The sequence below is a fragment of the Homalodisca vitripennis genome, chromosome 4 (assembly GCF_021130785.1).
Source record: "Homalodisca vitripennis isolate AUS2020 chromosome 4, UT_GWSS_2.1, whole genome shotgun sequence".
Taxonomy (NCBI): domain Eukaryota; kingdom Metazoa; phylum Arthropoda; class Insecta; order Hemiptera; family Cicadellidae; genus Homalodisca; species Homalodisca vitripennis.
The window spans coordinates 159,312,654-159,327,289 of record NC_060210.1 but is presented as its reverse complement, the minus strand read 5'-3'; the positions used below and the strand labels follow the sequence as shown (position 1 = coordinate 159,327,289).

At 30.0% G+C, this 14,636-nt stretch overlaps 1 protein-coding gene across 3 annotated transcripts in view; it reads right to left on the bottom strand.

Annotated features, from left to right (window-relative positions):
- Positions 1–14,636, bottom strand: part of LOC124360436 (DNA mismatch repair protein MLH3-like) — a 40,113-nt gene that overhangs the window by 22,565 nt on the left and 2,912 nt on the right. For 2 of the 3 annotated variants that reach the window (XM_046814070.1, XM_046814069.1), the window contains exons 2-4: positions 11,234–11,361; positions 9,662–9,815; positions 621–809 (exon numbers count right to left, since the gene is read on the bottom strand). In XM_046814070.1, coding sequence (XP_046670026.1) covers positions 621–809; positions 9,662–9,815; positions 11,234–11,361 — 471 coding nt within the window. The remainder of the gene's footprint in view (positions 1–620; positions 810–9,661; positions 9,816–11,233; positions 11,362–14,636) is intronic. The other variant, XM_046814071.1, reaches the window with a different exon arrangement.

Sequence of the window (14,636 nt, the reverse complement as noted above, 5' to 3'; positions counted from 1 at the left end):
TGCTTTAACACTCCAAATATGATGGAGGGGCATGAACAATCATCAAACTCAATGTTGTCTATATGGAAATGAAGCTTCATGCAAAATTTTGTCCATATCTCAATTTTTTCTCAAGATATCGTGTCAAGACATTTTGCAGCAACACTACCCATGAGTGATAGACATGGCTGAACCTCAGCCAATTACAACATTTTAACTCTAAATTACTCTATATATTTTACATTTGTGACATACTACATTCTTGTGCAATACTTGTTAACACATCATAATACCAATTTGTTTGTATTTTTGTACCTGCCCACTATATCTCCTCTGCACATATCACATTATATTGTAGATCCTTTATCAAGATTTACAAAAATTTGTAATCTGTAGTAATTTGTAATTTGGGAACTGTAGTAGATCAATAAAATCAACAATACTGTAAACTCTAACATATGTGTATATTGAATAAGAATCACCAATTACAAAATAACAATTTCAGTATATTATAATAATGATTTCTCAGAATCACTTGACTGGAATTCTAGCCAATCAGATCAGTTTTTAAATTTCTCTCTTTATACTTCTCTGCATTATTGTTTTAGAGCCATTATTGAATGTTACTATTATTCAAGTACCTGATGATTAATGATTGAAAGAGCCAACAGGGCATGTCTTATATTTTCAAGTTCAATAGCAGGCTGTATCCTAGCTCTCCTGACAGGGAAATTGTACAGGAAGTCTTGAACAATGACTGTTGTTCCATTACACATACGGTTATGGACAGCAACACTGGCACTGTGGATTTCTTTATCAGCTCGGAATACCTAAAGAAAATAAATCATAATCAAGTGTTTAAAAAGCATTAGTATTCCTTTTAGTCTTACTCTGCCCATTCCCCAGACATGTCTTTTATTTTTTTTTATTTTCTACTATTAAGGGCTAAGAGGACAAGAAATACTATTTTCAAGTAGAAATGGACGACTTCATCACTTTACAGTTGTCTATTTGCTTTGAAATGAAGGTGTAACTACAATACATTTCAAGCTTACTCAATGTTACCTTGTAACATACCTCTAATGTTACAGGTAGTCAGCATTAATACATAAGATCTATTGATGAGTTTCTTACTGTAAAATCACAAAATTACATTTTTAAAGTTGTTTATATGAACTGTTCTGCATCTTTATGTTTAAGGCGTTAGCAATACTTTGGTATGTCCTTGATTTTATTTCTTAGTATGTATTTGTTTACTTTAGATATCATTAATTATATGACACAATATTTATTAGTTATTATTAGAAAGCGAAGTCTTTGGTATAATGTTATAAATTATTGTTTGTTATTCAAACTTGTTACAATCATATATAATGTCAACTAAAAGTATGTATTAGGTTTAACAAACAATTGATGACTGATATTTCTGTAAAATAAATAACTTAGAATACTGGATGGATCAGTTTTCTTGGTGTCCTTAAGCCCTACGAATGTTAATTTCTGGCTGTATTACACCTGCTACTAGAATCTATTTTGGGTACAGCAAAGATCAATGTGCCACATAAATTTGGGCAAACCAATGTATGCCCAGGAGCGACACATCACTAACTCCAAATGTTGAATATTGGTGTAAAATAAACTGGTCTGGTTTACTGCTGTGAATGACTGTTGGAAAAGGTGGAGTTCTCTTACTGTTAATTAATTTTAAAGCTTAAACACGAGGGAGCATGGATGGCTTCCCTTGCCCGCTTAGACGGAAGAGGCTGCCTCAGAGCTAGCCTCCCCTTCTTCCAAGGTGACAAGATTGATATAGTGCCCGTTTTTGCTCCTTATGGGATCTTGCCAGTAAGTGGCTCCTAACCCCAACCTTACACATCCTGAATATCCTATCACTCCGGAAGCAGGGCAAAGGTTCTTTTAAGTAACATGAGGGGTTTCCTTATCTTCTTGTCCTCAGTGAACCTAACATAAAATAGCCTCATTAGAGGCTCCTTGTCTTGTTTTTTATTTCACTGAAGAATCAGCAACTTATCTTCATTCTTTGAAAATTTAAATTGTTTCTATCATGTCTAGAAAAATGTAAGCTACAACTAACACAACTAGGTTGTTACTACTAAGCTTTATTCTCATCAAGCCTAGTTGGAATTAAAAAAAATAACAATAACTACTTTTTATAGTAAATTTAATAAACATAAATTTGTATTGCCAATCCAACATTTCTATGTCTATGATAACTGGTTTTGAGAAAACTGTCCCATTATCAAATCATGTCATCAAACCATTAAAAATCAAACATTTTGTTATAAATAAAATGACATTCGACACAAATAACTAATTAAAGAAACAAACATGCACAGAGTCACTCAAGTCAATGAAGAAATTTTATTAAAATTTAGTATGTGTATGGTAGACCGTACCTAAATTATAATCCAAATCTTCACTGAGATATGTCTTCGTCCTTGTCTGTTTCTTTATTTAGTTATTTTGTTGAATGTCATTTTATTTCTTTTAACAGTTTGATTTTTAACGATTTGACAAAATGATTTGATAATGGAACAGTGCTCCCAAAACTAGTCAACATTGACATAAAAACGTTGGATTGGTGTTTACAGGCATGTTACCTTATTAATTTAATATTCAAATATCAATTCAGGAGGCAAAACATTTATACATTACTTTTTATTCATTTCACTGAATAAGACAACAAATTTCAATACGTGTCATAGAAAAATAATTCTGTAGTTACAAATTTTAATATTCAAATTAAAAACATCCTTTATTCATTAATAATGTACATATGATACATTGAATAGTGTCAGAAGTTTTATAATTAAAATACAATTATTAAATAGTCAAAAAACAAATTACAATATGGACCATCATTGGTAGTAAAAAAGACTATTATTGCTTAAAATGCTCAGATTGATGTGTTATTTACAAAAAATGTCTTTAAAGTTAAAAATAAAATCTAAATTAGTTGTCCCTGTTACAACATGCTAACAACAATGCAACAAAAAACAAGTACTATTGTAGCATATAAAGAAATAAATTATTCTAGAACTAAAAAAAGAAGATTTACACTAAGAATACATAAAGAACAAGTAAATATGTGATCAATCAAAGTATTTACAGTAAAAATCTATTCTAAATTTACACTTTATAAACTAATACAACTGATAATAATTAAATAAAATTATTAAGTGAATTCTTATTCTAAATCTGCTTCCCAAAATTCTTCCAGGGAGTAGGGAGCTAATTTAATCAAAGACTCCTTTAATTTTTTCCTAAATTTCTCATTACTTTGCTCCAGTAAAAAGCTTCTGGGAAGGTGATATAGTAGTTTTGTCCCTATGAACGTGGTTTTTTTTTGTAGAACTCCAAATTATGCCGTTCCACTTGCCTGTGTACTCGAGTATCATGATCATGTCTACTGGGAATTTGAGAGGGATATGCAAATTTTTTGTATAGCTAACAGTTTCCAATATATACAGTCCAATGACTGTTGGTATCGCTATTTCTACAAAAAGATGCTTGACTGATTCATCTCTTTTTAAGTTATATATTATCCTAATTGCCCTTTTTTGTTGAAGAAGTAACCTGTCTAGATTACTCTTTGTTGTAGAACCATACACACTTATACCGTAAGCCAAGTGTGAATGAACCATAGCATAATATATTGTTTTTAAAGTGTTTAAGTTGCATATTTTAGACATTTGTCTTAATGCATATAACCCAGAAGAGGTTTTGTTTATTACATGGTCTATGTGTTTATCCCAACTAAGGTTTTGGTCAATTTTGAGGCCTAAAAATGTGGTATGCTCTACTTGTTTTAGTGGCATTTCACTTAATAAAATAGTTGGCTCTATATTACTTCGATTTTGCTTAGTACAGAATGAGATGAAGTTTGTTTTATTTGAGTTTATTAAAAGATTTTTGCTGTCAAAAAATTCTTTGACTATTGAGAGTGAAATAAAAGATGATTCCTCTAATCTTTCCTTTGATTTTCCCGACACTGTTACATTAGAATCGTCTACATACAAGCAAATAGTACTGTTCTTAAGGATCAATCGTGGTAAGCCTCGTATGTAGCACAAAAATAATAATGGGCCCAGAATAGATCCCTGAGGGAAACCATGTGGGATAATTAACCTTTCTGAGCTAAATTTTTTGATGTAAACATATTGATCATGTATATTGGACACTGCATTTTCAATTTCAACGTATTGTTGTCGATTTTTCAAGTATGACTCAAACCAATTTAACTCTTTACCATGAATACCTAACATTGATAAGGTTTTTAACAATTCTTCGTGTGACACGCTGTCAAAAGCCCTACTAAGATCTAGAAAGATTCCTACAATTTTCTCACCTTTATCTACTGAGTCTATTATAGAATTAATAAATTCAATCCCAGCTGTTATTGTAGATTTCCCTGCCTGAAACCCATGTTGCTCTTTGTCAAATAATTCACACTCAACCAAATAACTAACTAGTTGAGTATAAACCACCTTTTCATACACTTTAGAGAATACTGGAAGCAGTGAAATCGGGCGGTAGCATGAGGGATCATTAACTTCACCCTTTTTAAAGATTGGGATTACTTTTGCTATCTTTAATTTATCAGGAAAATTACCAGAGATTAAAGATGAGTTTATTAAATGAGTTAAAGGTTTTATTATTGTAGGCAAAATTTGTTTAATAATATTGATTGAAATATCATCATGACCTGTTGATAGTTTATTTTCAAAAGAATTTATTAATTTTACTAGTTCTTTTTCACTTACTGAGCTAAACTTGAATCTGTTTTTTACAGGATCATAAAAATTACACTTTTTATTATCCTTATCGATTTTAGGTAGTACTAAATGATCAACTACTGAAACAAAAAAATTATTAAACGTATTACTTATTTCAATAGGATCAGCTATTGTTTTACCATTATAGTCAATTTTAATGTTTGAATTTTGATTTGATTGTTTTTTTACTTGTAATTTTATTAAGTCCCATACAATTTTAGCGCTATTTCCAAAATTTTTAATTTTACTGTCAAAGAATTGTTTTTTGTCCCTCTCTATGCATGATTTTAAATCCTTTTTCTGGTTTTTAATAACTATCTTTAATTTTTCATCTTTATTTTGTCTAAACCTTTTTTCTAACTGAAAGATGTTATCCTTTTTTAATCTTATCTAATCTGTCATCCATTGGTTTGTATCACCTTCCCTCAACGAAGTAATAATTTTGGGAAAACAGTTGTTAAAATGGTAAAAAAAGGTGTCAGAAAATTGATTATACTTAGAATCTACTGGTGCCTGATAAACATTCAACCAAGAAGACTCTCCATACAGATTATTCAAGAAAAGGTCTATATTATTCTGTGTAAATTTCCTACAGTATTTCTTTAAGATTTTCCTACTATTGTTTACTAAACCAAATATTTCAAAGAGTTGAGTATCATGGTCTGAGATATGTGTTATTAGTCCTGTTACCTTACATTCTTTATCTTTAATGTTACTTACAATATTGTCAATAGCACTCTCTGCCCCCATATATACTCGAGTTGGAAAGTTAACTCTGTAGGTTAAGTTATATAATTTCAAAATACTAATAAATTTGTAATATAGTCTATCCCTTTTTAAAATATTAATGTTATAATCTCCTACTAAAATTATATGTTTGTACTTATGGGTTAAGATACTACACATTGCTTCAAATTTAGACAGAAATCCGTCAACAAGGTTTTGTAAGGGTGATCTATAGATACATCCTAAAACAAATGTAAAATTAGGCAAAGAAATTTCAGACAGACAGCACTCAAATTCTTTTTCGATTAATAATGATTGAACAGAAGGCATTAAAACTCTTTTGCATTTAATATTTTTATCTACTAAAATCATTACTCCGCCCCCTGAAAAGGAAGATCTTGTAAAATAGGAGTTTAACTGGTATTCAGAAATATGTAATAAAGAAAGCTCCGGTTCAGACATTTTATGCTCTGACAGAGCTAAGACGTCAGGTTTTATTTCAATCAGATTTAGTTTTAAAATTTCAATTTTTGAACTTAGGTGGACATTTTGGTGGAATATGGAGCATTTAATTTGAGGGCTGTCTGAAATATTTTCCAAGTCTGTTACAATGGTGGAAACAGGCTTAGATCCCTTAAAAAAGCAGTGTCCTGTTGATTGGTTGAAGTTTGCTCTTCAGAATGTGGATGAGATGTGGGTTTAGAGTCTAAGGAGTCATCGATTAGGGCTGGTGAGGCAGGGATTAAAGTTCGGTCTTGATCACTGACAGGTGAAGTGTTCTGAAGGTGTTGAACAAGGATGATGTTTTTAAGATGCCTAACAAAAGAGTGATGTGATAGTCCATTCCACAGAGTCCTTTTAGAATATTGAGGGTAGGTCACTATTTTTATGGTTGCACCAGTAGCATGTTGAAATTTAGTTAAGTTTGATATAAACTGATTTGGAGAAATCAGATCCCTGACACACCCAATGGCAGAGCAAACAAGCTTTTTTAGACCTCTTCTTTTAAAATCTTCCGTCAGCTGTTCAAATGCCAGATCATAGTCCAAAGCAGTTGGTTTATCATTGTATTTTAACTTTGTAATCAAGCTGTATACACTGGCGCCGCCCAATGCTTTTTGATAAGCTAAGTGATTGCTTATTACATCCGTACGTTTTGGCCTACCAAATTCTTCCCTGAAGGCTACCGCCACACCAGCAGTCATATTTCTGTCACTTTCAAGATCTGCTGATATACTGTAAGCAAAAGCAATGGAATCATCATTATGGAACTCTTTAAAAACCGTAGTCATTTTTATTTCATCCACTGATATAGGCTGTTCCTCAGTTTCTTTGATGAAACTTTGAAATACCTTCAGCTTTCCTGTGGAAGGGGTTGTAAAACCTTTAAATTGTCGATTCTTATCACAGGTATCAAATGTTAAGTTGAGCTTGTTATTTTGTTGGGAAGTGGAATCTAATGTTACGTTCAAATCTGGTTGGGTGGTTGAAATTTTATCACAAGTCTTCTTTGTTACTGTAGAGCTGAGTGCTATTGATGCATGAAGGGCTATTGCTATACAAAGGACATCTTTGCCTTGTTTGTTTAGGTGTAAACCATGTTTTGTGTACTGTTCACGTGTCAGTAGGTTGTTGATGGGAATAAAAGAAATCTTCTGACTTTCAGCAATTTTGTATATTTTTTTGTTTTCATTTTGTATTTTCTGATTCATTTGAGGCTGATCGTAGCGATGAGGTATAGTTGTTAGAACCACATTTGTTTCACTAGTTTTTTTAAGCAATGAGATTAAGAGCTGCTCAATCTTTTTTTCTTCGTTATCTATACTGTTAGTGCCACCTACTATCACAATCACATCATTTTTACTGTAATTTTGATGGGAAATTGTGTCTTCAATATTCTTGTAAACATGTGATAGAGGTGCTCCAGGATACACATTTCCACTAACTAGAGCTTCCCTGTGACTAAACATCTTTTCTAGCAGTGGAACACAATTTTTTGTGTGGCTGTCACCAAAAACAGTAATTCTAGATCTTGGTTCTTTGACTGGTCCAGCCTGCACTTCCTCATGGTTTGTTGTATCAAAATTCTTTTTGCTGATTTTTTTCTGTTTGAAGCGTTACTTTCACTTTTTTCTTTCGTACGTGGAGCTTTTCTCTTTACTTCAATTCCTTCATTCAAATGTGAATTTTGTTTTACTTCTGTGATACAATTCTGCATCTCATTTTCCTCAGGAGCAACTAGCAGGGAAAGCAATTCATCATTCATTTTATATCTATTGTTCAATATGTAGGCTAACATTGCTCTCTTCTGTATTATTTCCTTATTTGTAATTTTTTTGTACACTAAAGAACTTAAATTTAGCTCCTTCTTTGCTAAATAGCCAGCTACTAACTGTTCAATTGCCAACAGCATAAAAATCCCACAGTCAATTGCATTGTTTTGTTGAGGACCTTTGACCTTTTCAACTGCTAGATTTTCACTACTTCCTGTTATATACTTCAATATTTTTGAAGCTACAATTTCCGCATCAGCTTGATTTTTGTTATTCATTGAATCATAATGGAAGAATGTTTTCCTTAGTTTATTGTAAATTAGCAAACTCCAATGTGATCCTCCTCCAGCTAACATTTGTCTGCTATCATTTATGGGCATGAATAGGAAATTATACCTTTTAATATTAAAAGGATCTAGGTACTCTTTATATTCATCAACTTGTTTGACTGCTTGTATAATAAGGGGATTTAGGACAGTAGTTTGCTCATTTCTTAGTATTTCCTCGTTAATAAGGCTTATATACTTGTTAATAGTTTCATCACAGATCCAATTGGGCCCAAGAAGTTCACTGGCCGTAACTAAATCTCTAAGGTTAGTATCAGTTTGACATTCTTTATCTGTCCCAGAGGTGCAAAGTGTTTGAATGTCAACATCAACAGTGGATTTTTCCTTAATTTTTTCCAAGGGAGTTGTGTTAGGTTTTAAACTTGGGGAAGCATTTTTTAATGCAGCTATCGGCGATCTGTGGTTGTTGAAATTTTCCTTTAAAGCTTTTTTTCTTGTCATAATTAAATTTGCCGTTTTTTTTACTGTAGGACTTTCTTTAGTTACGTTTTTTCTCTCAGTGTCACCCATTGCATTAAAAATAATAGGTTTAAAAATTAATCTTAATAATCCTTGAGCACTATAAGTTATTGTTTAAGAACATTAAACACAATATAGACATACAGTATAATACACTTGTTATCATTGATGCATACAGTCCTAAAATGTTTTAAATATATTTATATATGTTCTAGCAATTCAAAATTGTTTTCAAATATATTTAATTTTTAACTGATAAAAGTTCAAAAATATGAGAAAAAACAGTTTGGCAAAAATCAGTCTAAAACTGATTGAGTTTTAATTTTAAAAAGTTCCACTGTAAAAACTTATCAAGACAAGACTGTAACTTTTCAACAAGAGCTGTCTGTATTGTTTATCAACAAAGTAGCAGAAGACAGATGTCAAGCACAGATGGTCCGCCAATTAGTGGCGACCTTGACCTGATAAGACCTCTTCTACATGAACTATCTAGGCCTACCTGACCCGAAAACCTCAGCTTAATTGTGTCAAGTTAAGTGGTCAAGAATGCATTGCACTGTTACAACTGATTGATATTGACGAGCTCCTATATATTCAAAAGTTAAATTAACACACTCTCCTCACTATTTCACAGTAAGTAACTATTAAAACTTAAACTTGTTGAGCACAAAATTACAGTTTAATCAAACTGTCAGCCATCTTGTCAACACTGGAGACATTTATTATAAATATATAATAAATATTTATTATATATTTATATATAATAAATATATCCATTAAAATTGGTCTTCTTTTATTCCCATACTCAAGAGTGTTAAAATTTTTTCTATTAGCACTACTGAAGCTTATAAACCATATGTACTGTTTTATCCTCATGATGTTTCTAATAAATAAACAAAAATAAACAACTAATATTTTATAATAAAATAAAATTGGGTTTGTGGGGAAATAAAAAAAGTTAAAGGTTACATAAACTAGAGATCCATATGGTACACAATTCGATACCAGTATTGTATATTATGAGTACAAAATTGGTAAATATAGAGCCATAGTTGATGATAATTATCAAAAAGAACCTTGCCTTTGAATATGTCTTGTCACAGCCTCTGTGTTTGGATATCACCACAAGGACTTTACACGATTCACGAAGACTAGCAAGTGCTTCTCCTCGAAAGCCATAATATTCTATATTTGTTTTCAAATCATTTAATGAGTGGCATTTGTTTGTCATGTATCTAAAAAAGACATTACTAAAATTATAATAATGAAGACATTTTTAAAATAAAACTATTTCCTACTGAAATAAAGAGGCTAATCATATACTCTAAGAATACACAATTATACAATATTTATTTTCACTACATATAAATTAAGCCATTTTTACAACTACTACTAAAAAAGATTAAACCGGAATGTTTAACGTGCAACACTGTGTTGTTTGATCACCTGGAGTCCTAAAAATATCAATGATAATATATGTTGGATGGGTCAAATGGTGATATTTAGTGATAATGCTGAGTGAGACCCAGAAACAATCAGTTAGGAGAACAGATCTGGTTGACCAGCTCTGGAACCTAGAGGGTTAAACATACAAATGATAATATTCAACTGTATATTATAGTGCATTTTGTTAAACCATCTTAATAGTTATCAATTTAGTTTGACAGAACAGATTGTAAGCCATCAATATTGGTTCTGGAATCTACAGAGTTAAAACTTAAAGTTACTGATTTCAGTGAACTAAGTTTTATTTGTTTAAAATAGAGCCCAATATTCTAGAACACATACTCAATATTTTTTGATAATTTCACAGACAATAATAATAATCGACTTCTTGAATTCATTTCACACTTAATTCGAATTGTGTTTGACCATAACTTAAACATGATATTTCTAAAGGATTTTCATAATTTTTTCTGATACATACTTGTGAAGTGACTACTTTTTTCTGAAGGGTGTAGTGCAGAAGATGAAGGTGGAAATATGGAAAAACACAAATGTGTTACAAATACAAGTATTGTATTAAAAAATATGTGCATTCAATTTTTTATCCTATTATACAGAATAAAATTAATTGTCTACAATATATTATTATTTAATAATAATTAGATTGAGTATAACATCAGAAAAACTTTGCTTTTTTATTTTAACTTTCATACCGTTAGTTTAATATAAAATCAAAGGACAATTTTACTGCCAAAAACAACATTTTTCAGTTTCTTACATTATTTTTATAAGAGTACAAAATTTTTTATTGATTGGTTGGAAAATAAGAATAAAAAACACACAGCACCATCACTTGTATTTGTGATTCAACAACTGTTATGCTATGTGAAAAAGATATAGATGACTTATACTATAACATGACCACATGGATATTTGTACACAGAAGGATCATAGGATGTAGGCTAGCATAGAAAACCATGATGTTACAATGTTTCATGACTCATAAACACTAAAACAAAAAGCGGGCTGTGGATAGCCCCCTCATATTTTCGGCAAGACTAGTGTGGTAAATAATAGCCCGCTGGTCCTAAAAGAGTTAATTTAGTGTCAATGATACTATGTTAGGAAATCTTGTAGTTTCAATTATGTTAAACTTCTTCTTTGTCAGACCATGTCCACTGTCAAAAACTTTAAAAATTATACATACCTTGTTCCAATTATGTTAAGCTCCTTCCTTGTCAGACCATGTCCATTGTCAACTACTTGAAAAATGAAACTGTGAAGATCAATTCGAACAGCGATAGATGTTGACTGAGCATCCAGAGAGTTTTGAACCTTGCATGTCAAATCCAATAAAAAGTATGCTTATGAGACAAAACGTTTTCTTTAAAATTTTAAGACTTTATGTTCTTTATAATAAAACAAATAACTATGCAACTTAGACCATTAGTAATTGTTATAATACTTCTATAAAATGAAGCAAAAATTACTTGATTTTGTTTGTTAATTAATGTACAATTGCGGAAATGAGTGAATAGTTTCAAAATTTACTATAATTTTTTAAGAAAGCAAATTCAGTTGAAGTTCAATAGTATCTTCTCAAAATATTTTACGTTGTGGAACTAAGATTGTACAAATGTTGCATAAGAAGTTAATACAATTTTATTTTAATTCAATCATTAAGTTGAAAGAACTAACCACATTCCATGTTTTGAGTTTTCACCATTCACTCTTTATTCAATAAAAAAAAACATACTGTTACATAAATTTCTATTTTTTAAGTGAAATAAAAGACTAAGATATGCCTCGTTTTTTTTCTTTTTAAGATTTAGTTGTTTTAAATTCATGATTCAGTTCCTGACTTTATCTGTAAATTAAGTTATATGATACATCTTTAATACTGTTAATTGTAAACATAGATTTCTACAAATTTGTACTTTTATTTCTGACTTTCAAACAATAATTCTTGTTAATATGTACTCATCTATGCAGTGTGATTTTAAGTTAGTCCGTAAAATTTCAGAAAATTGTTGAACACATTAAAAACTAAGAAACATTTTTAGAAATAAATATTCTAAAAAGCTTAATTTTCCCTGTCTGGTTTTTTTTAGAGTTTTATTAAAATAACCTTTTAGTAGCAACACAGGTGAAATTTTGAACACATACTAAACTCTTAATGTATCATTGATAAACCTATAAACTTATTCTTTTATTCGCAAATAACTTTTTTCATACATGGTGATTGTTAATAACTTTAATGTTAAAAACCCTCAAAAATTTCAATTTTACAAACATTTACAAGACCGATATATTTTCATAAACTTTACATTAAAACCAAATGCTTTTTATTTACTAAAATCATACAAAACAAGTAAATTGTAACAATTTTCATAGCTCACATGTAAAATTATCAGCAATAAGAAAGTTAAATTTAGTTAACCATTTTTTTAAATATGCCATATAATTTTAAGATACACTGAATTAAGTAAATTACCATGTGTATAACATTTCACATAATAAAGCAAACTTAAATCTATACGTTTGTACATTTTAAGTACTAAAAAAATAGCCACAAAGATCCCTTCTTTTAATTTAAACAACTAAATGTTTTGTATTTGTGTTACTAAAAATAATAAATAAAACATAAATAACTAGAAAAGTAATGCAAAATATAATTTCTGAAATACTTGGTTAAAGTAGTTTTGGTTATCTAAAGATTTATTGCTGTAAGAAGAAATAACATTTCTTTAATTTAGTAAACGTTTCTTCTTTGGAAATTTCTCTTTTTGAGTTGCTATTTTGCTTTGTTGTACAATTTCCATTTTCTTTTTGAAAAATGTATTATCTCACATAGACCTTTAAAATGATTGGTTACACATTATGAGATGATAGTTGAAAATATTGACATGCCCCTTACCTCCAAACCTGCTCAATAGGAAAAAAACTTAAACCTTATGTTATTAATGTTTCTATCATAAGCAAGGAGGTTAGCACAAACGCAAATAAAATATTAACAGTACGGTAATAAAATTACATATGGCATAAGTTACTTTTCACCCATTTTGTATGTGTAATTAATTGGTTTCTATAATTATTGAAATATTGTAAATTTATGCCATAATGTGAAAAAAATTATCTCAAATTCGCAGAAGCTTCCCGAGAATGAAATTAGCTAACATAAATGCTATAAAAATGACCTAATGCTTAGACTTACTAAAATAAGATAAACTATGTGCTTAGACTTTTAGACAAAAATATTCCTAGGGATAGGTACCATGATACATACTTAAAAGAAATTTGGATTTAAAGTGTGTGTGCACACACGCAGACACACACAATATTGATGAAGGTGTGGATCAAGAGCTGGGAAGAAGAGTACCAGATAGCAGGATATGACATGATACTAGCCAAGGACAAAGAATCAATCAGGTGGTGTCCTTATCTACTTGTACTCTAGCCTCCAATACTCGCACCGGCTCAACTCATGTTGTAATGCAGAAATAATTCATATTGATTTTTATGTTACCTTCAAAAATAGCTCTTTAAGTATAGCACTTTTTGGAGTCTATCAAAATTGTAAATATATATTTAAGGAATTTAAAAATAATTTTATAAATATATTACATACAACAATGACCCTACTATAATTATAGGAGATATGAATATATGAAAGAAATGGGTTCATCTATGGATTATTTAAAATTAATTTCGTTCTATGGATTTCAAAGCTTTGTGAATGTACCAATTAGAGTGTTTAAAACCACAGATACATGTATTGACTATTTAATGTAAAAAAATTTTAAACAAAACTGGAAATTACCCATCATTTTGCTCTCAGGTTAACTTTATTTGTGAATAGTTATACATTTAATTAATTAGAGTTTGTTAAGGTTTTAGATCAGAAGCTTTTTTGTAGACATTTAAATTTAGCTGACTGGAGCAATGAAATTAATGTGAATAAGTGTGTACAAAATGTTTATAAGATAATTGTTATAATAATGCTTGTTTTTTCAAAAAACAATAGTAAGAGTAGAAAAAGGAGTGGATTTCAGACCACACTATTTCTTTAATAAACAGAAAGAATAACTTGTTTGCTATGTACAATAACAATAGAAGTAATTTAGATTTAAGGTATGCTAAAAATGTTACAAAGCAAATTAAAAAGGAAAAGGTAAATTATTTTTCTTTATTAATAGATCAGTGTCAAGGTGATTAAAACAATTACTGGAATGTTATTATAAAAATTATTAAAAGAAAGAAAAAGTTTTTAGGCAGTATAAACATTAACAATAAGTTAGTAGATGTGGTATGTAATAAAAAACTGTTGTTGACACATTTAGTTCATATTTTACAACTATTATTTGGTTGTTGAAGCATGATGTTTTTGGATTTGGCCTGTTTAAAGGGAACAATAATTATATTTTTTAGGACCTGTTTGTAAATTTCAAATATACTTACGAAGAATTGTTAATAACCATTGAACATATAAGAAAAAGCCAGTTGTGGTTTTGATGAAATCAGCATTGGTACAATAAAACGACATATAAAACTCTTTGCACCATTGCTACACAGTATATTTGTCGTCTTTGGATCATGGGATAGTTCCTATG